Below are 27,493 nucleotides of genomic sequence, written 5' to 3' on the forward strand. Positions count from 1 at the left end.
TCCTTCACAGATTGTAATTATCCTTCCAGCCTTGTACAAAAACAAATCTCCCATGCCTTGTCTTTCCAGTCTCCCACCACCTCCCAAAATCTCACCGTCCAGCCACAGAGGAGCATTTCCTTCATAGCTCGGAACCATCCAGGACTGGAGTGATTGAATTACCTTCTCTGCCAGGGTTTTGACTACCTCTCGTCTTGTCCTGAAATGAGAAAGGTCCTGCCCACTATCCTTCCCACCCCTCCCACAGTGGTATTCCACCGTCCACCGAACCTACACAAATTCTCGTCCATCCCTCCGCAACCCCTGCTCCCAACCCCCTACCTCATGGCTCATATCCTTATAATAGACCTAGATGCAAGACCACTCCCATACATCCTCCCACTATTGCCTACTCCAGTCCAGACACTAACATCACATATCCCATGAAAGGCAGGGCTACCTGCGAAACCAGACATGCGATCTGCAACCACTGTGCTGCATTCTCTGTGGGCACAACAAATAACAAGCTCTCTGTCCACATGAATGACCATCGACAAACTGTGGCCAAGAAACAAGTGTACCACCTTCTTGCTGAGCACACTGCCCAAGCACGGCATTCTTCATTTCAATGACTGCTTCACAGTTTATGCCATATGGATCCTTCCCACCATTACCAACTTTTCTGAATTGCGCAGGTGGGAACTTTCCCTGCAATATATCCTATGTTCCCATAACCCTCCTGGCCTCAACCACCATTAGTCATTGTCCTCACCCATCCAGCCACTTCCCCATTCCCATTCCAGCACTACACAGCCCACATTCCACCAGTGCACCCAGTCTTTTTACTTCTCTCCTTTTCTGGTCACCCCCACCTCTCCCAAGCCCTCCATCTAATCTCCTGCTAGCTGCCCTATCCTCTCTTGACCTTGTCCCTGCGCACTCCCCAGCAAGCACTTCACTGCCCCTCACCACCCTACTATCCCCTCCCCCTGCCTGCCCCAGCCTCCTCCTTACCCCCATCTGGTTGCCACCCCCATCATGCTGCTGCTACTTGCAGTGTGGATTCAGCTGCCAGAGACTGCAATTGTGTGTGTGTGTGTGTGTGTGTGTGTGTGTGTGTGTGTGTGTGTGTGTGTGTGTGTGTGCGGGCACGCGTGCATGTGTGTAGGTCGTCCATTTTCGACAAAGGTCTTGTTGGCCAAAAGCTTATTTGTGACAGTCTTTTTGTTATGCCTATCTGCGACTCAGCGTCTCCACTATGTGGTGACCAGCAATTTTTCTTTTCATAATATGTACAATTCATGTTTTACTCGCTCAGTGTGTGCTGTGTAATTACATTGTATAAAATCAAACAACGGAAAATTTAGGATGGAATAATAATAATAATAATCATATTATGAAAAGGATAAATTGCTACTCACCATGCCCTGGAGATGTTGAGTCACAAACACACACACACAACAAAAAGATTGTGAAACAAATGAGCTTTTGACCAAAAGGCAGTGGCTGTGTGTGTGTGTGTGTGTGTGTGTGTGTGTGTGTGTGTGTGTGTGTGTGTGTGTGTGTCTTTTTACCTACTAAAAAGAGAGAGGCTTTTGATCCGATGCTCATATGTTTAACAGTTTTTCGTTGTGCCTGTCTGCAACTCAACATCTCCACTATATGGCGACTAGCAATCTATCTGTTTCATAATACAGCATGTACAAAATAGATATAGCATCATCTGAAACAACAAGTCTATTTCTTACCAGCGTACTTATTCATTTGGTGAGATGCTCCAAAATGAGGAATTTTTATTATTTGAATACTTCTTACAATATGCAGTGTGTATTTTCAATCCTTGCTTATATCCTTCTTCTATTTTCATGGCCCAAAAATCATGGTACTCGAATACAATCTTTTCTGTAGTGTTGGAATAATTTCACCACATTGAAAAAGTGATGAACATGTACAGTTTTTATTTAACAAGGGCAATGAATCCTGTGTATTTAGAAGGGTGAGTGAAATGAAAACCTTAAATTTGTAATAACAAATCGATATTTCGTGCCATTATCCTGTAAGTTGGTAAGTGTGCTACAAACAGCGTGCAGAATGGCCTGTAGGTGGGGGCATAGTGCAGATGCACACATACCATCGCAGTATCAGTATAAAGATGGCCGCCCCACTTGCGACTTGCACCAGGGAAGAACAGCATTCTATTATTCGGTTTTTGCGTATTGAAGGTGTGAAAACTATTGAAATTCATCGACAAATGAAGGTTCAGTACGGTGATGCATGTTTGTCACAGCAGCAAGTCTACGAATGTAGTAGGAAGTTTGCAAATGGTGTGTCTTCAGTGGAAGATGCTCCTCGTCCAGATCAGGCACAGCGAATTGTGACTCCACAGAACATTGCAGCAGTTGAAGCCATAGTCAAGGAAAACTGCCGAGTGACACTGAATGATGCAATGGGAGGAAAGAAGTTCCATTCTGATGAAGAGGTATGCCATGCAGTGCATGAGTGGTTGTGCGGACTACCAAAGAATTTTTTTGTAAAGGAATTTATGCACTTTGTAAGTGCTGGAGGACTTGCATTTCAAGTGTGGGGGAGATTATGTTGAAAAGTGATACAGCTTTGTACCACTTCTGCACAATATACAATATTTAAAAAAATGTTTTAGATTTTCATTTGACTCACCCTCGTACTACAGTATAGACACTGTGTAGCACCAAGTCTGTCTGCCAGCATATTTCATCATTTGGAGAGGCACCTCAAACTCAAGAACCTTCAGCATTTGAATACTTGTGTCAACAAGCATTGTGTATTTTCAGTGCTGTTTTATTTTCCTAGGCAAATTTTGCTGTCAAAAATCAGGACATCCGATTATAATTGTCAATTTTATGTGGTGAAAATTTTAACATTCGTAAGTAAATGAAGATGTAAAGTTTTTTTTACGGGCTTAATATATGCTGCTAATTACATTATGTACAGAATATATATTGTAACTTCTCAAACATTTTTTCTGAAGATGAAGTCGAGAACAGTTTGAATACTTTTTACACTCACTGTATGTATTCTGCATCCTTCTTGTTGATCCAGGCTTTGGAACAGCACTGGCGAAGTTAACCTTGCATTAGAAGGGTGGATTATGTACCGCTGACACAAAGGCGGAGTGCAGTGCATCCTAATACCGGAAATATCCTGCGTCATTTATTTTCAATATAAGACTTCTATGATTATGTTGTTTTCATTTCTTTGTTGCTTTTTTACACATTATTTCATCTTTATAACATTTCACAAGGAATAAACCACTGTTTACATAATAAACCCAACTTCCAATAAAAATTGCTAGTTCTTTATTTGTGCCTAAATTCATCCTTCACAGAGTCCTTGGATTCAGTTAGCGGGACTTGACTTCAGGTTTTTCTGTCATTCTGTACATGCTTCCCACCTTTTCAGCATACTTCCCAATCTTCTTGTTGGTAGAGTTCATGATGGTGTGGACAATCTTGGGGAAGTGATAAAATTGAGGATTTGCTTGAAAGTTTTGCATTCTTTGTGTTTCTCATCAAACCAGGGGCCTCTTTGATGATATTATGTGGTGTGGTCTGGACCTTCTGCAGGCCTGGAAGTTTCTTCACCCACTTGGTGAACCCATCATTTTCAAGGTAGAAGTCTCCACATTCGTTTTGGTCATCAGTTCCATCATCACTGGCATCCTCACTTGAGTCAAGTGTTGTGTTCCCTCTCTGAAATTTCAACATGAGACTCCTGACCCCCATCATCATCAGGTAGCAGTTCTTTCTCTTGGCCTTTCTCTAAATTCTCGGCAGCATTCTTCTCTTCCTCCACTCTTTTGCAGTAGCTCCATCAGCCTAGCGGATTCATAGGACCACATCTGTAATATAATTTACTGTAACACAATAATTATAATACAATTAAAAAATACCAGTAGCTCAGAAATAAGACAACAACTGTTATACATATCTGAGATTGTAGTAATATTGTTATAATATGTTACCATGTAATAGTGCAAGTGTAAAACCATCTGTCACTCAAGACTGGCACATAATTAGTGAAAAACCAGGAAACACGCATAGAAAAGTGGGGTGTGGTTGACCGTACTCCAATAAAAAGCACAGGAAGACGGGATGCCGTCAACCCCAATGGAGATAACAGAGATGTTTGTTCGTCAAGCTCTAGCATGTGAATGAGAAAAACACATGGGGTGCACTTGGTTAATTGCATTGATAGTTATTCAGAAACTCATCAGATGTTGTAAACAAAAGTAAAACCCCTGGGGTACATTGCAACCCACCTTTCTAACTGAGGGTTAAAATAGGTTTTATACTTTTTTCCACCCATTGTATTTATTTTCCATCGTTTTCTTTTTATCTGGGCTTTGTAATGGCACTGGCAACGTTAAGGACACTCTTTTTTTTGAGATAATTTAATTGCAACATCAGGTTTGGTTCCCAAAGATTAGTAATGTATCTTTGTATGATGCATCTCGAAACAGGGTACAACACATAATGGTGTGTTGCAAGTTTTGCATTGGTATCTGGTTCCTTGGCATATTTTCTGTTTCACGCAAACTACATATCTGCACATTAATGTATTTTTCTTTGAATATTTACCCGCCCTAAGATCTGGAACATACCTCTCTGTAAATCATAGAGGATTCTCATCATTGGAGTGCCTTTGTGCCAGCTTTGTTCCATCCTACAGTTTCCCTAATGAGAGGTAGGTGAAACTCTTCAAGTGTCACTTTTCACATTGTAACTGACATGTGGAATGCTTGAGCATTTAAAATGAACAAATTCAGAATGAGAAAAAAAGTTCTCCTTATAACATTTGTCAGTCTTGTACACTGACCCTGCTGGGAGTTCAGTAACATGTCACAGCAGTTGACTGCACTCATGCTCAAATTGTAACCTACAATACATCGTGTTTTCTCGATTTTTTGTCTGTATTTCTGTCAGTCTTCTCTGCTTCAACCGTTTCTGTTGTATTACATGTGGTCAACATCCACATTTCTCTTTCATCACACCAATTGATAGCAAGCATCTTGTCAGGTGACTTACACTTAGCTTCATTTCAATTTCTTGTGCAATTTTGTCGTATTGTGTCTATTCTTACAAACAGTGCCACATGCACCATGGTACCTCATACTTGTGAAGCCAGAGAAGCAGGTTGTAGTGCCTCGAGAATTTTGGTGTAAGTTCTAGAGACACTCGGCTTTCCACCGTCTTGAACACCTGATATTTTAAGTACGAAGGTGAGAGAGAGGAGATACGTCTACCTCCCCGCCAGTTTCTGTGTGTGCAGGATGGACATGTATTGGGAGAATATTGCAATAGTGACGGTTGATCGGCACGGACAAATGTTTGCTGCTCACACCATAAAAGCCGTATGTCCAGTACAAGGAGCAAACATGCTTTGTTCCTTGATGGTGTAATGACAGTATTTGTTGTGAACAAATGAATTATGTATTGAACTAAAGACACTTACATTTGATTTTCTGGTATTGCACTTGCTAGAAGCAAGAACTGATTTTATAGTGGTTTAAACCAAACATATTGTAATTGTATCTGTTAGTGTCTAATGGTCCAAAACAGGGTTGAGTGGTGAGAGTTGAACGATTATGTGAAACTTGTAAAATTGTTTTATTGTGGAGATGAAAAAATAAAGAGTTGAACAAAAAGTATTCTGAGAGTACAGAATCATTTCAAGAGTAGAAAAGAGTCTATTTTGAAATTCCTTTAACCAGGTATAGTCATCGGGGAAGAAGAGTTTGTGTAGATCGACGCAGCCGTCTGACCCAAGAAGAAGATTGGCTGCACGGAATATGTTAAGTCAACTGCAAGAGACGTGCGAGTCTTGCACCCCAGTACCACACTGTCTCGTGTTGTCAGAAACCATTAGAAGGTCTGGGTTGGAATACCAGTTGTCAGAATACATAGTATTTCCCTGTTTCAAATAAGGTCTCATAAGTATTGCCACTTTGGCCTAGATTGTGGAACTTAATTTTTGTTGTTGTGCCTTCATATACAATGAAATCCAAAATGTACTCGCACAACATGAATGTCTATTCTGAAACTACTACACATGGAACAAATTGTTTAAAAGGTAATTGGCCATTGAACAAGAGGCTTTTGTCAACGCAAGGTTACTGATTTCGCTTCGCACTGCAAAACTTTGTGTGGACTTTACCGATAATATTCCTAATTTTAAACAAACTGTCACCGCCAGTACTCACTGAGTTGTCACTAAAATTTAGTATTCTCAAAATGGTCTCAGGAGATAATTTTGCTGAAATGGATTGTGTAAAACCAGCAATCACTTATTTCCAACTTTTGAACTTGAGACATGAGAAAGTAAATAGCAAGAAAATAATAAAGTTCCTCAGACCCAGTATCTTTTTACTTTGACAACTGAGAATGCACAGGTTCTGGACTATTTGCACAGTTGTATACATAAAATTAATTCCCCTGTTCCAGGAGTGGGGGGAATTGGTGGAAGTAAAACGTGAGTTGTCATGTTTGGATAGCTCAGTCGGTAGAGCAGTTGCCCATGAAAGACAAGGTCCGGTTCAAGTCTCTATCCACCATACAGTTTTAATTTACTTAGAAGTTTCATATTGTCGCACACTGTGCTAGAGGGTGAAAATGCATTCTGGATAAAATCAGTTCATTTTTTGTGCTATAAACTGCAGTGCGTCTTCTGACATAAATATCATAAAAAATGACTGAATGCTTGAGTCATTAACCACCTGACTTGTGTCCTGAAGCTGAGTCATCAGACACATCCTTTAATAAGTGGAAATGTGGAAATCAGTTTGTTTTTCGGTTCAAATTTCCCTAAGAGGAGTTCTTTTCTGAAGCATTTTGTTGTCACTTTTTGACTCTTCAGGTTCTGAATAACTGTCTACTGCACCTCGTGAAGAAGCATCAAAATGGTGTACTGTATCAGCTGTTGTACAGGGCTGGTGACTACTACATTGTGATTACGTTGAAGCCTCCTCACTACCACCAACATCAGATAATTTGTTCTCACTGTTATTCCTAATTATTATCTCCAGAATCTCTTTGTCTGAGCAACCGTAATGACATTACATTTCTCTCATAGAACAGAAGAATGCAAAGTTAAAACTGCTGAAAATTTTCAAAGTGAAGACAAATTTCGCAATGAGGAACAACAGAAAACATAGGTGCACACTCGAACTATGCAGCTGGAGCTCTGACAGTTACTTATGGTGCAGAAATACAGCTCTGCGTGTTTACACGTTCAGAGCATACAGGTACCTGCAACTCAGGGTGCTTAAACTTGTTCGCAGCAGTGAAGGAAGGGCTGATGGCTCAAGACTCTTTTTATTTATTTAGCGTATGGCATCTAAGTACATTTCAGTATTGGATCATATATTTATACATTACATAACACTACATATGTTCACAGGCAAACATCTAGACCTGGTATATATCCAGTGGGTTTTTGGCATGCCATGAGGGATTCTTCAAAGTCCCCACTGAATGCTCTGGCACTTCCTTCTTCTCTGATTTGTTGGATGGTCTGCTTAGGTGCGCCGCAGTCACATGCTGACGAAGACAGCAGTCCCCATATGAAGAGTGAGTCAGCACATCTTCCACGCCCAGTTCTTAGTCGGTTCAAAGTTGACCAGATCTTGTGGGGCTGATCAAACCCAGGAACTGCCTCAGTAATACAAGGCTTTAGGTGGCAAATTGTTGGGGCATTTTGGAGCCATTCCTTTCTCCAAGAGTTGATGTCAGCCCAAGTGAGGCTGTCAAGAGCAAGAGGAGAATGTCTTGAACGGAGCCTCTTGATACTCAGATCAGGTATATTGATGTGTACCGGTAGTTCAGGGTTCGCTTTGATCTTGTTGCGTTCCCTGACCAAGGCTGCTTCTCGTCGTATTTTTGGGGGTGGTTTATGACTCAGGACAGGTAGCCATATCTTAGATGTAGACCTATTGGTTCCTGAAATAATGCGCATGGTGTTGTTAAGTTTGACATCAATTTTGTACACATGACTACTGTTTAGCCATACTGGTGCACAGTAGTCCACCGCAGAGTATACCAGGCTCAGCGCAGACATCCTGAGTTGTTGCCATTGGTCCCCAGGTGGTTCTGTAGAGTTTATAGATGAGGTTGTTTCTTGTTTTCATCTTGACAGATGCTTTAGTAAGGTGTGATTTAAATGGCAAGGTTCTGTTTAACGTGACCCCTAGGTACCTTGGCTCCTTGTGGTTGAGGCGTGTGTCATCAAGGTATACTTCCAGAACTCTATCAGCTTCTCTGCTATTGAGGTGGAAGCAAGTTACTTCTGTCTTCGTGGCATTAGGCCTAAGCCTCCATTTACAGAAGTATGCTGTCAGGGCAGACAGATCGGATGTCAGGGTTTCTTCCATTGTATCAAAATCTTTGTGCTTGTTGCACTGGGCCAGTCATCAGCATAGCCAAAGTTCCTACAAGCTATTTCTGGCATGTCAGCAATGTGTAGGCTGCAAAGCAGTGGGGCTAACACCAAGCCTTGAGGTAAGCCATTTTGAAGGAATTTCTGGCTACTGACTTTGTTTCCCATGGCGATCTTGAATCCTCTGTTACCAATCAACTTAGCAATAAGCTTTGTCACTTTTTGACAGGGAATTATTTTCATCAGTTTGTAGAGTAGGCCTTGTCTCCATACAGTATCATAGGCTGATGACAAGTCAATGAAGACCACAGGTGTTTTTGATTTCTTTTGGAATCCCACTTCAATATGTGTTGTAAGGGCCAAGACTTGGTCTGCACAGCTTCGGTTGGGACGAAAGCTGGCTTGTTCTATTGGGATGGCCGTGAGTATTGTCTGACCGATCCTGTTAAGTAGTACTCATTCCAGAAGTTTGTACACTATGCTAAACAGTGTGCTATGGAGCGGTAGTTTTGCGGAATATTTCCTGTTTTACCTGTCTATAGGAGGGCAATTATCTTGGCACGTTTAAGTTCTTGGGGTATGTTTCCTGTCTGTAGTAGTGATGTGAAGAACTTTGCTAACCATATTTTCATATATTTGCCAGACTTGATAAGAACCTCTGGGAGGATTTCATCTGAGCCAGCGGCATTACCTGGTTTTGTGTCCTTTATTGCTGCCGAGATCTCTTCGGGGGTGATGTCGCAGGAATATTTAGTGTCAACACTGGCTGTTGCCTTTAGCTTTCTAAGTTCACGTTTAATGCGTCTTGTTGTCTCTTGGTGGTTTACCCCTTTAGATGTTTTAACAATGTGCAAAGCAATTTAGTTTGGTGTTGTGGGGTTTTCTTCTCGAGTGATATGGCTGGCTCCTCCTAGTTTTCGAAGCAGGGACCATGCTTTTCTGCTGGATACTTTAAAGTGAATAACCTGAGTAGTTTCCTTCCACTTTTGTCGTCATGCAGTATCAAGGCTGTGTGTGAGTTCATCTGCTATTTCTCTGTCACCCCTGCTTTGGCAGTCATTATACAGTTGATCTTACGCAATTTACGTAGCACATATTCAAATTTTAAAAGTAGTTTTTCTAAATTATGTTCATTCTGCCCTGCCCTGCTGTCCCCTCAGTACATATCTGCACCAGCTTCATCAAAACAAATTTTTGTTACTGTTTTATCAAGAACTAACATTTTGAGACTGGCTGTGTGCAAAATATAGATTGATACTTCCAAGGAAGAAGACAGCAACTAGTCACTATTGATAATGTTATGATAATGGTATTTATTTACAAATATAGTGCTATAACTGGTTTTGAACCGACAATTTGACTTTGGACTCACTGTTCGCATTAAAGTGCACATTTGTTGAAGCTTGCGTAAGTTTTTGACTCTTTACCCTCCCTTGTGGTGAAAGATTCTTAGGAGGATGGCACTGTTGAAATCGTACATAAGTTTCTTTTTGTTGGAAGTTGAAATTCTGTACTGTATCTGCAGCACTTACAGGATTCTATAAGGGGGTGTTACAGGACCAATACTGTGTATAGTATATGTAAATGACCTGTTGGGTAACTCCAGAAGCTCCTTGAGGTTCTCCATTAATGAAGCTGTTATATATTGAAAAGGTGCAATGCTAGAAAATTATGCAGGAAAACCTGCAGATGATCAACTCTTGGTGCAGAAACAGGCATTGATCTCCAACATAAACAAATGTAATGTATTGCGCATAAATAGTTGGAAAGACATTTTATTATTTGATTACATGATTGCCAAATGATCAGTGGAAGTAGCTATACTCATTAAATATCTGTAAGTAAGTGTACAGAGTGTTTTGAATTGGATCAACCACATAAATGTAGTCATGGGAAAGGCAGGCGGCAGAAAAATCTTCAGGAGTCGTAGGCCATCAGTGAAGGAGATAGCTTACAAGACGCTTATTCAGCCAATACTTAAATGTTGCTGGACAGTCTAAGACTTTTGACAAATAGTTAATAGAGAAAATTTAGAAGTTCCTAAGATGACCAGTGTGTTTTATCACTTTATTAGTATTTGCAAAAGTGTTACAGAAATGTGCATCCAATTTTAGTGACAAATGAATCATAATGGGGTTTTCTGTTAAAATTCTGAAAAATTTTGTTCCGAGAACAGCCATCCAATATAATGCTTCCTTCTACTTAAAGCCCATGAAAAGGCCATGAAAGTAAAATTAGAGAGATTTGAGCATAGATGTATCTGACCAACAGTTGTTTTCCTGCACACCATTTGTGGTCTGAAACAGCAAAAGGAGCAGGTGGGGGGGGGGGGGGGGGGTTGACTGGTACACAGAATACCCTCAAAAACACACATAAGATGGTTTGCAGAGTATAGATCTAGATGTAAAAGATGTATAAAGATAATATTTACCAAAATATATCTGGTGTGCAAAAGTAAGCAGTAATCTTCTTGACAGCTTGAACAAATTAGAAAGACAAATTTTCCAGTTGTTGCCTGCCATTTAAATTTTACAGTCTAGATGTTAAATGTTGCCATATGCATGTCAGCAACTTAGCATTGCAGATGCATCGAGGAAAAAGGAGCTGTTGGATGTAAATAACAATAATACATTGCAAACAACAGTCACACACAGTTACTGTGTAGAGCAAAACACAGATATAAATGCCATTATATTCTGCGACAGAAATCTCTTAACAACTTCTTATTTCATAGCTTGTTTTGGAAATTTGCACATATTTATAGGTAATATTGGAACATTTTGTATTGCTGCTTAGACATGTTATTGTAAATAAGTAATGGCAGAAACATGAGAAGGGAATATAGTTAAATACATCAGTTGTAAGCCAGTGGCCTTGCCCTTTGGTTCTGTGTCAAGTGGAAAGACTGAACCAGAGACTTCAAAAGTTGTGTGACAAGCTAAGGCTGTGACTTCCTGGTCTTGCACCATAGTGTTGTGAACTGAAAGGTCTCCCTAAATAGGTCAAGTGTGCACCACACATCCACAGCTGCTACTCAGGTAGCTGACTGTGTATGAGGTGCTCACAAGGTTTTTTTTATTTTAGATTAGGCAAATCTCCATCCAATCCAGATAATGATAGCTGTAGGAAACTCAGAAGTATCAATGTAAGATTGAAAGAAATGCCTCCCACAGGTGAGAGTATTAAAATCCTAATGGTAAAATGCCGAAGCATTCACAACAAAGTAACAGAGATTGAATTGCTAATGAAAAGCAGTGGAGCTTACATAATACTAGGTACAGAAAGCTGATTAAAACCTGAAATTTATAGGAATGAGATTTTGGGGGAAAATTTAAGTGTATATTGAAAGGGTAGGCAAATGGGAAATTGTGCTATATTTGTCGCAGTGGACAAAAAATTCAGATCCACCAAAATAGAAATTGAATCTGCTTGTGAGTTTGTTTCAGCAAGACTCAGTATCAGGGTGTGCATAAAACGATAATTGGTGGGTGGTGGTGGTGGTTAGTGTTTAACGTCCCGTCGACAACGAGGTCATTAGAGACGGAGCGCAAGCTCGGGTTAGGGAAGGATTGGGAAGGAAATCGGCCGTGACCTTTCAAAGGAACCATCCCGGCATTTGCCTGAAACGATTTAGGGAAATCACGGAAAACCTAAATCAGGATGGCCGGAGACGGGATTGAACCGTCGTCCTCCCGAATGCGAGTCCAGTGTGCTAACCACTGCGCCACAAAAACGATAATTGGATCCTTTTATCGCCCACAAGACTCTTCTCCTCATGTAACCAAAAACTTCAGAGAAAACCTCTGCTTACTTGTACGTAAGTTCCCCAATCATGCTGAAATCATTGGTGGCGATGCTTAGCATCCAACAATTAACTGGGATATTACAGTTTTGCTAGTTGTGGGCATGATAAGACATCCTGTGAAACTTTACTAAATGCCCTATCTGAAAACTACCTGGATCAGATACATAGGAATCCTACCCATAATGGAAATATATTGGATCTAATAGCAACAAATAGACCTGATCTATTTGAGGATCTCCACATAGAAAGTGGTATCAGTGACCATGGTGTGGTTGTGGCAACAATGATTACCAAAGTACAAAGGACAATTAAAACAAGCAGATAGATATATATGTTCAGTAAACTAGATAAAAAATCAATAATGTAATATCTCAACGAATAACTTGAAACTTTCAGCACAGAGCAGGAATATCTAGAGGAACTCTGGCTCTAGTTTAAAAGATTAGTTGACCACATACTGGATAGATATGTACCCAGTAGAAGAGTACTTCATAGGAGTGAACTTTGTGGTGTACAGTCACTGTAAAGAAACTTCTAAAGAGACAGAGATTACTGCATAATGAGTGTAAAAGAAGGCGTAGCACTGTAGATAGAGAGATGTTGAATGAAACACTTTTGGCTGCCAAGAGAGCAATGTGTGATGCCTTCAATGACTGCTGTAGCAGAATATTGCAAGTGACATTTCACAAAAGCCAAAGAAATTCTGGTCATATGTAAAGACTGTTAGTGGCAGCAAAGTTAGTGTCCAGTTCCTAGCAAGTGAGACAGGAACTGAAATAGAGGGTAGCAAAGCAAAAGGTGAAATGCTTAACTCCATTTTGAAGTGTTATTTTACAATGGAAAACCCAGGAGAATTGCACCAGTTTAATCCTCGTATCACTGAAAAACTGAATGAAATAGGTATTAGTGACAGTGGTGTTGAGAAACAGCTGAAATCGTTAAAATTTAACAAAGCTCCAGGCCCCGATTGGAATCCCTTTCAGATACTATACTGAATTTGCTGGTTAGTTAGCCCCTCTTCTCACTATAATCTATCATAGATCCCTCGAATGAAAAACTACCCAGTTCTTGGAAAAAGGCACAGGTCACACCTGTCTTCAAGGAGGACAGCAGAAGTGATCGACAAAATTACCATCCAATATCCTTGACATTGATTTGTTGTAGAATCTTAGAACATGTTGTTAGCTCAAACATAATGGGGTATCTTGAGCAGTATCACCACCTCAATGCCAACCAGCATGGTTTTGAAAAATATCAGTTATGTGAAACTCAACTTGCACTTCTCTCACAAGACATACTAAAAACTTTTGAGTGAGGCAGTTGGCTAGCTGCTGTATTTCTTGATTTCAAAAAACATTTGACTCAGTACCACACATACACTTACTGCCAAAAGTATGATCATATGGGGTATCAAGTGAAATTTGTGACTGTGTTGAGGACTTATTGGTGGGGAGGACAAAGCATGTTATCTTGGATGGAGAGTTATTGTCAGACCTAGAAGTTACTTCGGGTGTGCCGCAGGGAAGCGTGTTGGGACCCTTGCTGTTCATGTTGTCCATTAATGACCTTGCAGACAATATTAATAGTAAAATCATGCCTTTTGCAGATGATGCAGTTGTCTGTAATGAAGTACTACCTGAAAGAAACTGCATAAATATTCAGTCAGATCTTGATAAGATTTCAAAGTGGTGCAGAGATTGGCCACTTGCTTTAAATGTTCATAAATGTAAAATTTTGCACGTCACAGAATGAAAAAATGTAGTCTCATATAACTATAATATCAGTGTGATTAACTGTTGGATTCAGCCACTTCGTACAAATGCCTGGGTGTAACACTGTAGAAATATGAAATGGAATGATCACATAGATTCAGTCGTGGGTAAAGCAGATGGTAGACTTCAGTTTATTGGTAGAATACTGGAGAAGTGCAATCAATCTACAAAAGAGATTATTTACAAATCACTCATGTGACTGGTTCTAGAATATTATTCAAGTGTGTGGGACCCATACCGAATAGGACTAACAGAGGATATTGAGCATGTACAGAGAAGGGCAGCCTGAATGCTCACAGGTTTATTTAATCCACGGGAGAGTGTCACAGAGATACTGAAGAAACTGAGCTGATACTGAAGAAACTGAGCTGGAAGACTGTTGAAGATAGACGTAGAGTATCCTGAAAAAGTCTATTAACTAAGTTTCAAGAACTTGGTTTAAATGGTGGCTCTGAGAATACACTACAAACCTCTACATATTGCTGACTTAGGGGTTGTGTAGATAAGATTAGAATAATTTCTGCATGCAGAGAGGCATTCAAACTGCCATTCTTCCAACGCTCCATATGTGAATGGAACAGGAAGGAGCCCCAATAACTGGTACAGTGGGACGTACCCTCTGCCACACACCTCATGGTGGTTTACAGAGTATAGATGTAAATGGAGATGTAAAAGAGAGATAGAAATGAATACGTAATGAATCACAATTATTGAACGTGGGGGAAAGGAAGTGTAAAATACATAACAGTACCCTAACCAATGACTCAAAGTGTTTAGAGAAAACTTTCAGATAGAGCACTGGGAAGAGATTTACAAAGTGAACGCAGTAGTTGGAAATTTTACTGTCTGTAAACCAAGTGCTGTCAGCAATTTGATTCTGGTTTCTCCTAAAACAAATTGAGGATAATGTTAAACAGAATCAAGAACAAATGATTTATAACAAATGTGTTTAAAGTATCTTGTGCCTGGAAGAGAACCCTCTACCTAATTGAATGAGCTGTAGCCAAGGTGAAAAAACAGCATTATCATAAGTGTTGTAAAATGATCCAGTCTCGTGTCAGAAACTTTGTTTACCATTTTTTTCTATTCCTACGTGTAAGCTTGGACTGATTACTATACTAGTACTGTCTGCAAAAAGGACTAATTCTGCTTGTTGTGTACTAGATGGAAGATTGTTGACATACATGAGGAACAGTAGTGGACTTAGAAATCAACCTAGGGGAGCCCCCTACGTGAGTTCTCCCCAGTTAGAATTATGACCCTGGACTATTTTGCTTGAATTACTAAGTACAACTTTCTGCATTATTTTGGTTAGATATGACATTATCCATTGGTTGGCTATACCATCACTCCCATAATTTGTCAATTTATGTAGGAGAATACTGTGATTCACAGAGTCAAATGCCCTAGAGAGGTCACAGAAAATACCAACTGGCACCCATAAATTGTCAATGTATGTAGGAGAATACTGATATTCACATAGTCAAATGCCCTAGGGTGGTCGCAGAAAATACCAACTTGCACTATAATACTTGTAAAATCTGGTGAGTGAACGTGTAAATGGCATTCTCAGTAGAGCAACCCTTCTGAAATCCAAACTGTGACTTGCTAAGGATACTATTGTTGCTGAGGTGAGATACTATTCCAGAATACATCACGCACCTTCTCAAAAATTTTGGAGAATGATGTCAGAAGTGAAACTGGTCAGTTGTTATTGACAACTTAAAGAGGGGTTCAACAATGGCTTATTTCAGACTCGTGCCTTGCGTTACATATTTCAGATAAGACTGGTCTTATTACATTGGAACAAATTTTTTGTACTCTATTGGAGACACCATTAAAACCAGATGAGGTTTTATTTTTGAGAGACTGTATAATTTTCTTAATTTCAGAAGAAGTTTATTGATACATTTATATGATTGAATATTATGAAAGTTGCATTTTGAATGTATTGCTGTGATTTTGCCCTTGAAATGTTTGTCCCTATGCATTCTACTGCATTTAAGAAATGATTATTAAATGCATTTTCTACCTGTGACTCAACATTTATAGCCCTTCCTCTCAGTTCACTAGTGATGTCTTGTTCTGTGTCTGGTTGTCCTGTTTCTCATTTCATTGCATTCCATATAGCTTTATGTCTATTGCTGTAAGTACTGATTGCTGACATTATGTGCAAGTTCTTTGATCAAATTAACATTGCGTAACAGGGACAAACTGTGTTAGGCAGTGCAGTAGTTAAGAGACTTGTATTCAGGAGGATGGAGTTTTCTCCATCCAGCAATCTTGTTTTACGTTATACATGGTTTTCCTGAATCATTTCAGGCAGCTGTGAGGATGGTTCCTTCAGCAAGGCTGTTGTTTACCACCTGTCCTAACCTCATAAAAACACGGCTGTATATTTTATTTGTAGGTACATTCGAGTTATTTTTTTCATAGCATCATGATGACAAATCTTATAACATCGTGAGATGACCACTGGGTGAATAAACACACACACACACACACACACACACACACACACACACACTCTCTCTCTCTCTCTCTCTCTCTCTCTCTCTCTCTCACACACACACACACACACACACACACACACACACACACTTGGGCAACAACAGTGGTTGTGCAAGTGTGATTGCTGGTAGGGAAATGACTGTGTTTTTTAAAGCTAAGTAATTTTTCTGACTGTTTTGCAATCATCTCTGCTGCTCAGCAATACCAACGATTAGTGAGTAGTGATCCATTCTCATATAAATATTGTGAAGTTGATAACAACACATCTTAAATTATTTTCTGAAGTGATTGCTACTTGTCACGACTTTTATGTTATCATGCAAATAATCAAAGATTTTTGTTGCTGCACATTGAACTCCTATTTGAGCTACTGACAGCTTAAATAGTGGGCAGTAAAGGCCACTTTTGCTTTAGTGTTATAGGTATGCACATCACTATTCTTTTTAAATTCAATTGGATTATTTATGGCAAATTGCATTAGCGAATATATTGCACGATCTCTTGTGGCCATTGTCTCCGGCTGCTGTGACCTGACTTCGGATTGGAACTGCATCTGACATGAGCAGCAATCAAAAGTGAGTGGAGGGGGTAAGGAGGCAACATACAACAGGAAGACGAAGGGATAGCAGAGTGGGGGGTAGGAGAAGATGGTGTGCTGTCTATGAGATTGAGAGGAAGCAGTGATGTGGTGGGTAACAGGATATAGGATAAGGCTGCTAGGCACAGAGTCGGGGCACTGTACTTGGGAGGAGAACTCTTTTTATCAGAAGGAATGGTCAACTACTTCATCTTTGATACTGTGAAACAATTCAGTGCACCTGTAACCCATACGGTCACAGATTCCGATTCATTTACTTTACGACAATTCCTCATCCTAAGACCCAATGGCATTGTAGAAATATAGTAAGTACCATAATCTCTGTTATACACTTCACATATCTGCACATATAAAACCAAAAACCAATGGCACTGTAGACATATAATAAGAAGTACCAAGATCTCTGTTATACACTTCACAAATCTGAAATGTACGATAAGCAATAACTTCTTGGCTGTTAAGTCTCCAGTCCTGGTACAGTCTCCACTTTACCACCACCTACTAGAGCCACAGTAACCCAACCATCACCATGTGCACTAGCATCAGCATTAGTAAGTATAAAATTCGGTACGCATCCACAAAACACTGAAGGACCAGGAAGAATAACTTGTGCACCAACTCCACTCTTTGTAGTAATAGCTATATTATCAATAGCTTTATACACTGTACACGAACGCCTTCTCCTCCTAAAATAACGTGTATGGAATGCATACACAATAATTTGGAATGTTCTTCCCTGTTTGCTGTTCACATACTAGATCAATTGTTGGTATTACCATTTTTGTTGTACAGAACTGAATACAGCAAGTTTTCTCAAAATTTAGGGAAAGTTCATTTTCGTACAATTTAATTAAAAAACTTTGAAAAATATCGTTAACAATTTCTTCTGTTGCTTTTATTGCAACACAAGTATCATCTGCAAGAAGTGCCAATTGTGCACATTGTTTGAGTTATTCAGCGTAATCTCTCATACAGTGTAAAGCTATCAATTCCACAAAACTTAAGTTTCTCTAAAAGAATAACATGGTTTACTCATTCAGAAATCTTGGAAATATCACAAAAAACAACCAGTGATATTTTATTATTTAACACTTGTAATATTTGGTGACAGTGTGTATAAATAGCATTCTCAGTTGAGCAACACTTCTGGTATCCAGTTCTTTAGACATAAATATCAATATGATAATGTAGATGTTAAGCTACCAGTACAAAATAAACAGCAGCTTTTTAATACAAATAATGAAACAGTAGATGTTTCAAAGTAGTATTGTCAAGCTTAATTTAAATTGAGTAAACTGTAATAATTATAGTAGTTCAATGATAATTAATTATTGATGCAGCTTCTAACAGCAGAGTAAAAGAAATCATGATATTAACATTTATGTTTGCAGTTTGTATTTTAGATCCCAGAAAGTGGTAACTTAACCCAATGATGTCATATTGAAATACCCCTACAGGGTACTGTGAAATGGGATTCACTACATATCAGCTACTCTGATCGTTGGGTGTGGTAGACCTCAGGACATTCTTCTAATTGTAGAGTAACACAACAGTTTTTACACTGCCATGCACTTTCACTTATTTTTCTTCTGCAACTACAACTCATCATTTGATGTGATGGGTTAATGACCCTAGTGGTAGGATAGTTTCAATTCTAAGTTAACGCACTTGGAGTTCTTTTGGCAGATATTTGTTATAGACACATATCTGTCCATGATGGTGAAACAGTCTACAGTATTGTCACGAATTTTATTAAACTGCTATTATTAAATGGTGCCCATAAGAGTAAGTCTGTCTTGACACAAGGTGATTGCTGGATGTCACAAAAATGGTTCAACTGGCTCTGAGCACTATGGGACTTAACTTCTGAGGTCATCAGTCCCCTAGAACTTAGAGAACTAATTAAAACTAATTAACCTAAGGACATCACACACATCCATTTCCGAGGCAGGATTCAAACCTGCGACCATAGTGGTCATGCGGTTCCAGACTGTAGCGCCTAGAACCGCTGGGCCACCTCGGCCGGCCATGGGTGTCACAAGTCAGGCGAACAGTGAATATGGTAATAGAATGGATGCAAGACATGGGTTGGTCTTTGTTAAAAAATATCTGTTGAAGTTGTATATGCTGGTGTCAAGAACTGAACCAAGAGTGTTCCGTTACCTGCCTGGCATGTTCCAATTCATGAAAAGTATTAAAATTAATTTCTTGTACTGGAGAATGCATCTTTGTTGTTGTCCTGATAGAAAAGGAGAGTTAGTGTAGTTTGAGGGGCAGCCACAAGAATGTACATTGACAGTTCCAAGCACAGCATCCTAACAGCTAGACAACCTGCTTGCACTCAAGTTGTTCTTTTTTCTGTCTTTTCGGTTGCAAAATTCTTGTCTGGAAATAAAAAGAAAGAATACACAGAGCTTGTGCTTTGCCTCTGCTGGAGAGCAACTGTATAATAGATGTCCAGCCTGTTGTGGTAGGCTCATATTTATAATTCACTCAAAAAACATTATATCGTACAATTATCCTCTGAAAAATTTCATTTTTTAAGGTTGCTTTTTATACTAATGCAGTGAATGCATTTATTTTGTAATTTAAAAACAATGCTATAATTTCATTTTATTGAAATTGTTTTTCAGATGCCTGCCCCATGTTTTGAAATCATAGATGACATAGAAGATTTAATTTCGTCACAAGACATTACTCCTAAGGAACGGTATAGTAATAAGAGCTCAGTAACTCTACGTGCACGCAAGAGAACAAAAGTACAACCACCTGCCAAAGAAGAACTAAAGCCTGATACGCATCTTGATAGTGTCATCCCAGGCACGCAGACTATATATTTGAAGACATGGGGATGTACACACAACAGTTCGGATAGTGAATATATGGCTGGGCAACTAGCTGCATATGGATATCACTTAACAGGTTATTTCCTTACATTATTCAGATCCACCTTCTTTACCATTCTTGTTGTTTTGCAGTGTTTCCAAAGATAATATAGTTATTGAACCTTCACAGATAATAAGATGGAGGCTGATTTGTGGCTGCTGAATAGCTGCACAGTAAAAAGTCCAGCAGAGGATCATTTTCGGTGAGTTCTGATGTATATAGTGGTTAAGATGCTGCAGACTGAAAGTTTACATGCATTATTCAGTAGTATCCTCAGAAATTTTCATGGAAAAACTATCTTAGCAACAGCAGACTGGGAGACATAACTAAAACTACAAATTTAGTGTATCAAGTGCTGAAACATTATCAACAACTTTCAGAAATGGATACTGAATAAGTTATGAGGTCTGAGAGCAATAATGGATTTAACTGAGATCACATCTTGTGTCCCTGTGCTATGCAGTCATAGTTTTCTTCCTTGATATTTCAGTTCAAAGTTAGAGGAGTATACTGGTGCTTTTAGAAGTCTCATTGTTTTATGAGGACCCTACCTTTGAAATGTTCATTGAATAGACAGTTTGTACCCAGAATAATTAGTTTCTGGCAATGTTAATGGTAAGTAAAGAGAGATGAGTTGCAAGTTAAGTAATGTAATCAACAAGTTTAAATTGTGCACATGTTCACTGACCACATTACACTATTGCAGAAGGGTAACAGAGAGTTGAATTAACTGGACAATGATCACTACCTTTCATCTATCAGTAGCTGTTATTTTGCGTATGATGATTACACTCTCACAGTGATCTTATGTGTGTGGAAGTAAACAATGATTTAACTCGTACATGTGGTTGTCTTCAGTACAGGATTATTATACTCGTGTTTTGAACATAAAACAGCTAAAATTTAAAATAATCTCTAGGTTCCAAGTTTACTTCAGTAGCTAAACAACAATAAAAGTGTGTGCAATAGGATCAAACCGTGCAGTGTTAATTAATGCTGCACATGAAATGTGGTAAGTGTCCCTATTCTATATTTAGTCTACTGTGCCTTAGGCAGAAACACACAACCAAAAACATAAATAAACCAAAGATAATAAATTTACAAAAAGTAGCTGGGAGCTGATAATAGTTCTCTGAGAATGACAGTGCTGAAGAAATCCGTGAACTTTTAACAGAATGTATACTGTGTTAAAAGTTGTCTTCCTTATAGTGAATTGTGCAGAGGATCCTTTGAAAAAAAAATTCTTACATTCCCATGTTTAAAAATTTTTGCAGAATACAGCAGAAACCACCAAGTCATTAAAATAACTTAAAAAATGGTACTAGTTATAGAAGTCTCTTCATCTAAGTAAGCCACATGGTTATGAAATCAAAAATTGCTGGATAAATATGTGATAACTACGGAGCTTCATAAAACCATGAATTTCAGTAGGGTGTCATGTTATGCAGAGACCTGGTGGGGGTGGATTTTCAGGAGTTAAAATATGAATGAGAAGAAGAAGAAGGTGTTATTGACATAAGAAATAACCAAGTGGTTAATACTAAGCTTGAGAAAATAGATGCATTTATGCCCTGCTTCAAAACATCAGAGTTAGCTGAATATGCCAAGGCTAATTTTAACTATCTTAAAATCCAAATCTGTTTGCCCAACAGAGTGAAATATCTCCAAGACAAAAAAGGAGCCATCATGAAGGAATTATCTGAATGGAAAGGACATTGGTAGATGTTATTTACATGTGCAGACAAACAAATGATACCAGTTTTAGAAAATTTATTCAAGAGAAAAAGCAAGTCAATAATGCATTGGTCCACCTCTGGCCCTAATGGGAAGCAGTTATTCAACTTGGCATTTATAGAGTTTTTGGATGTCTATTTGACAGATATTGTGCCATATTCTGTCTAGTTGGCGTGTTAGATCATCAGAATCCCAAACTGGTTGGAAGGACCTGTCCATAATGTTCCAAACATTCTCATTTGGGGAGGGACCCAGCAATCTTGCAGGTCGAGGTAGGGTTTGCCAAGTGTGAAGACAAATAATAGCTGTATCTTTATGTCCTCTCTCTAGGTCGATTGCTTCCTTCTTGATGCTGTGTTCAGCCATGGTTCACCCATTCCTGCCAATATTGTCAAGTAGTGGCATCATTCCTAGTCAGATTCAAGTATGCGCCGATTGCTCGAACTGGCTTCTTTGAGCCTCTACACGTCCTTTCTGAAATGCTGACATCTGCATATATTGTTCATGCGCCTGCCTGTGAGCCATAGTTACTGTCCAAGTGAGTACATGGAATGACTTTCGCAAAGACTTTATGCCCTGGTATTGCGCTGCAGCATCACACATTCATCCATTGGCCACAAAAATTTACAGTTTTGCATTTTCCCTCAATATCTATATGAACATGAATTTTCTACTAATTTGTGTAGCAACTCTTTTGTATTGTGAAATTTTTTATCTCGGGGAGTATTAGCATCGTGGGCACACCACTACAAATGGCAAGGGATAGGCAGCATGTGGGAAATCTAACATGAACCTGTCCATCACCAGAATTCAGCTGTCTGCTCTGGATAACCCACTTTCTAGAGCTGCAAGTATTCAACTTTTGTTGAAATGAAGAAGAAAAATTCTGGAATTGGTCCTCTGTGAATCATTTTCATACATGTATAATCTGGAAAACGTTGTAACATATCCTTGTATTTATTGAGACATCATACTTTTTTTTTTTTTTTGCTAATGACCTACAGTGAACTTTACAAATACATATCAGGCAACATACATTGATTTTTCACTCTTGTTTTGTTAGAAGATGTTTGTAATTTTCACTGCCTGATAAAAAAAGTGAAGCCCCCAGAGGACATAATCGAATGTCATTGTAACTCCATACGTGTAAACGCCCTCAATTGTCATGTAAATTATTGGAGTTGAAGTCCTCTGTGACAGGTACTACAGCTGCCAGCGTGCATTAGTGTTGTTCATGTTTAGTGCATTGTTACTAGGCCTGGTAAAGTATATAAGAGGTGCGAACAGCACTCAGATGTTGAGTGATCATTGTGAAGGACAGGAAGCATGGACTGTATATGAATAGCATATTATTATTATTTCTTTCCTTTCTCAGACGTTATGTTTGGTTAAAAATGGAAAGTGATGCGGACCTTGATCAAGCATGACTTCCTTTTAACTGTATGGTATATGTTACATTGCATTTAGGAACTTTCGGGTAATTGAACATGTATCAATAATTACAGATTTCTGTAGTTGTATATATACGTTTGGATGTAGCTGTATTGCATTGATGTATTGGTGGATATTGTGTGGTATGACTCTTGTAGTTGATAGTATAATTGGTATAATGTCAACTTTATCCTGATGCCACATGTCCTTTACTTCCTCAGCCAGTTGGATGTATTTTTCAATTTTTTCTCCTGTTTTCTTCTGTATATTTGTTGTATTATATTTCGATAAGTTGTGTTAATTTCTTCTTTTTATTGGTGAGTATGAAGCCAGGTTTGTTATGTGGTGTTGTTTTATCTGTTATAATGGTTCTGTTCCAGTATAATTTGTATTCATCATTCTCTAGTACATTTTGTGGTGCATACTTGTATGTGGGAATGTGTTAGTTTATGTTGTATAGCAAGTTGTTGATGTATTATTTTTGCTACATTGTCATGTCTTCTGGTGTATTCTGTATTTGCTAGTATTGTACATCCGCTTGTGATGTGCTCTGCTGTTTCTATTAGTTGTTTGCAAAGTCTGCATTTATCTGTTATGGTATTGGGATCTTTAATAATATGCTTGCTGTAATATCTGGTGATTATTGTTTGATCCTGTATTGCAATCGTGAATCCTTCCGTCTCACTGTATATATTGCCTTTTCTTAGCCATGTGTTGGATGCGTCTTGATCTATGTGTGGCTGTGTTAGATGATACGGGTGCTTGCCATGTAGTGTTTTCTTTTTCCAATCTACTTTGTTCGTATCTGTTGATGTTATGTGATCTAAAGGGTTGTAGAAGTGGTTATGAAATTGCAATGGTGTAGCCGATGTATTTATATGAGTGATTGCTTTGTGTATTTTGCTGGTTTCTGCTCGTTTTATAAAGAATTTTCTTAAATTGTCTACCTGTCCATAATGTAGGTTTTTTATGTCGATAAATCCCCTTCCTCTTTCCTTTGTGCTTAATGTGAATCTTTCTGTTGCTGAATGTGTGTGATGTATTCTATATTTGTGGCATTGTGATCGTGTAAGTGTATTGAGTGCTTCTAGGTCTGTGTTACTCCAGTTCACTACTCCAAATGAGTAGGTCAATATTGGTATAGCATAAGTATTTATAGCTTTTGTCTTGTTTCTTGCTGTCAATTCTGTTTTCAGTATTTTTGTTAGTCTTTGTCTATATTTTTCTTTTAGTTCTTCTTTAATATTTGTATTATCTATTCCTATTTTTTGTCTGTATCCTAGATATTTATAGGCATCTGTTTGTGGTTATCCAATATGTAATCTTCTTGTTTAGTGTGTTTTCCCTTGACTATGCTGTTTTTCTTACATTTGTCTGTTCCAAAAGCCACATTTATATCATTGCTGAATACTTCTGTTATCTTTAGTAATTGGTTGAGTTGTTGATTTGTTGCTGCCAGTAGTTTTAGATCATCCATGTATAGCAAATGTGTGATTTTGTGTTGGTATGTTCCAGTAATATTTTATCCATAATTTGTATTGTTTAGCATGTTGGATAATGGGTTCAGAGCAAGGCAGAACCAGAAAGGACTTAATGAGTCTCCTTGGTATATTCCACGCTTAATCTGTATTGGCTGTGATGTGATATTATTTGAATTTGTTTGGATATTACTATGTTTAGGAACTGTATCAATTTAGGATCTACTTTGTATATTTCCAATATTTATAGTAACCATGAGTGGGGTACACTATCAAAAGCTTTTTGGTAATCAATGTATGCGTAGTGTAGTGTCCTTTGTTTAGTTTTAGCTTGATATGTCACCTCTGCATCTATTATCAGTTGCTCTTTACATCCTCGTGCTCCTTTGCAACAGCCTTTTTGTTCTTCATTTATAATTTTGTTCCGTGTTGTATGTGTCATTAATTTCTGTGTAATGACTGAAGTTAATATTTTGTATATTGTTGGTAGGCATGTTATGGGGCGATATTTAGCTGGGTTTGCTGTGTCTGCTTGATCTTTAGGTTTCAGATAAGTTATTCCATGTGTAAGTGTATCAGGGATGTGTATGTGTATGTGTATGGGTCTGCAATGTAACTGTTAAATAATTTAGTTAGATGTGAATGTGTTGAGGTGAACTTTCTTAGCCAGAAATTTACTATTTTATCTTTTCCAGGGGCTTTCCAATTGTGCGTAGAATTAATTGCTCGGGTGACTTCATGCTTCAAAATTATCACTTCAGGCATTTGTGGTATCATCTTGTATGTGTCTGTTTCTGGTTGTATCCACCGTGCATGTCTGTCATGTTGTGCCGGGTTTGACCATATGTTGCTCCAGAAGTGTTCCATGTCTGTTATGTTTGGTGGATTGTCTATTTGAATGTGTGTGTTATCTATTGTCTGGTAAAATCTCTTTTGGTTTGTGTTGAATGTTTGGTTTTGTTTCCTTCTGTTTTCACTTTTTTAAGTCGTTTGGCCAATGCTTGTAATTTCTGCTTCTTTTCATGTAATTGCTCTATCGCTTCTTGTTGTGAGATTTTACCTAACCTTTTTCGTTTTTTGTCTGATTTTTCATTTCTTATAAATTGTGTTAGCTGTCTGATGTTTTTTCTCAGTTTTTCTATTCTGATCTGTAGCCTGTGTTGCCATGCTGGTTTTGTGGGTTTCTTCTGTGTGTTGGTTGGTTCTGATCTCTGCCTAGTGTGTATATTTAGTGTAGTGAGTGCTCCTATATAAACCAGTAGTTGTAACTCTTCCATAGTTGTATTTTCATTTATTTTGTTGTGTATGATTATGTTGATAGTTGCTATTGTTGTTTCGACTTGTGGGTTATTTGGTGGTCTATGCAAGAATGGTCTAATGTCTGTATTTGTGTCTTTGTATTCTATATATGTCAGCTGAAATTTTTCTTCTATGTCTAACATGTGTGTCACTTCATGTTCTATTTGTGCTTGTTCTGGTGGCTGTCTTAAGATTTTGTTTTCCTCTGATTGTTTAATTGATGCGTGTTGCTCTTGGTTTGTTTGCTCTGGGATGTTTGAGTCCATTACTGTATTTTCTTCTTCTTCTTCTTCTTCTGACTGCACGTTATTTTGTTCCAGTATTTGTTGTACTTGTTGTTTGATATTTTCTAATTCTGACTGGAGTATCCTGTTGTTTTTGATTATTACACGGATCTGATCAGCTAGTCGTTGTTCTGTTAAAAATTTTAATTCTGGGTATCTGGTAATAAATGTTGCGTATACTTGTGATCTGTATCCAGTTGTGTTGGCTCCTAAGTTGTAATAACAGAACATGAGGTGTCGGTTAACTTCATGTAACCATCTCATCCTCTGTCTTTGTTTTCCTTCTAGAGTGGTTGCAGGAAGCATAGCCTGCAAAACACCTCTATTTGGATTTAAATCATTTTCTGTGTGGCTAGCAGTGTCGTTACTATTGTGGATGAGCATAGGGTTCAAGCGTCGTCCCCGACCATGACAGTGCTTGTCTGAGGCTTCATTAGTTCTGTCCTGAACCAACTAATTACACTAAAAGGGGGGTTAACCCTATTAGTGGTTTGTTCTTTTCATCGCCTTTTACGACTGGCAGAACATACCGGAGGCCTATTCTTTTCCCGAGCCTCCACGGGATTTATTATTATTATTATTATTATTTTTTTTTTTTGGGGGGGGGGGGGGAGGGGGGTATAGGGGGGGCATAGCAGTGTTACTCATGGTGCCATGGTATTGGGTGTGACTCCAAGTCACAGCTGGTAGTGAGTGAGGCTATTATGTTGGTGGACAAGTTGCAATTAAATACAGTCAGACATCTGCAAAAAGGTAACACATTAATAAGATTACTTACACTATGTGCACTTAATAATTGTGTTATATATAATTTTGTATAGTGTAGGTTCTTTTGTGATGCACAAGTGATATACAGATCATATCAATGTTTTTAATTGTAACAAATATCTTGAAGCTTATAAATTTTGCGTAATACCTTGAATATTAATAGCACTTAAGAGCTTAGCGCTACTTCAATGTGTTGTTCCTCACTACTATTTCCCACACTAATGTTTGTAAGTCTGTACCTGCACTTGACCTGGAGCTGAGTTCGGAATTGCAACTGCTTAAAAGGGTGAGCTGTCCAGTCAAACCTATTTGCAGTGAGCTCTTGTGATTTAAGTGTTCTCCGGTGATGTGTATGCATGGCACCATCCAACAGAATTCAGCAATAGGGTGGTAGTGATGCACTGGTGGGAGGTTCAAAAGAGCTCTCTCTTGCATAGCTGTGAGTGGTACACCGGTTGCAATTGACAGAGATGCTGTTGATGTCATAAAGGGAACTCTCAGGGCATAGTGGCACATCATGCGTCCTCATGTGTTACTGC

At 38.6% G+C, this 27,493-nt stretch overlaps 1 protein-coding gene across 2 annotated transcripts in view; it reads left to right on the forward strand.

The window, feature by feature from the left end:
- LOC124789562 (threonylcarbamoyladenosine tRNA methylthiotransferase) overlaps positions 1-27,493 on the forward strand; it is a 127,120-nt gene that overhangs the window by 14,611 nt on the left and 85,016 nt on the right. Inside the window, exons 2-3 of one of the 2 annotated variants that reach the window (XM_047256965.1) lie at positions 19,708-19,996; positions 20,090-20,162. In XM_047256965.1, the coding sequence (XP_047112921.1) occupies positions 19,708-19,996; positions 20,090-20,162 (362 nt within the window). Of the gene's footprint in view, positions 1-19,707; positions 19,997-20,072; positions 20,163-27,493 lie in introns of those variants that run through there. The other variant, XM_047256966.1, reaches the window with a different exon arrangement.

The sequence above is a fragment of the Schistocerca piceifrons genome, chromosome 3 (genome assembly GCF_021461385.2).
Source record: "Schistocerca piceifrons isolate TAMUIC-IGC-003096 chromosome 3, iqSchPice1.1, whole genome shotgun sequence".
NCBI lineage: Eukaryota > Metazoa > Arthropoda > Insecta > Orthoptera > Acrididae > Schistocerca > Schistocerca piceifrons.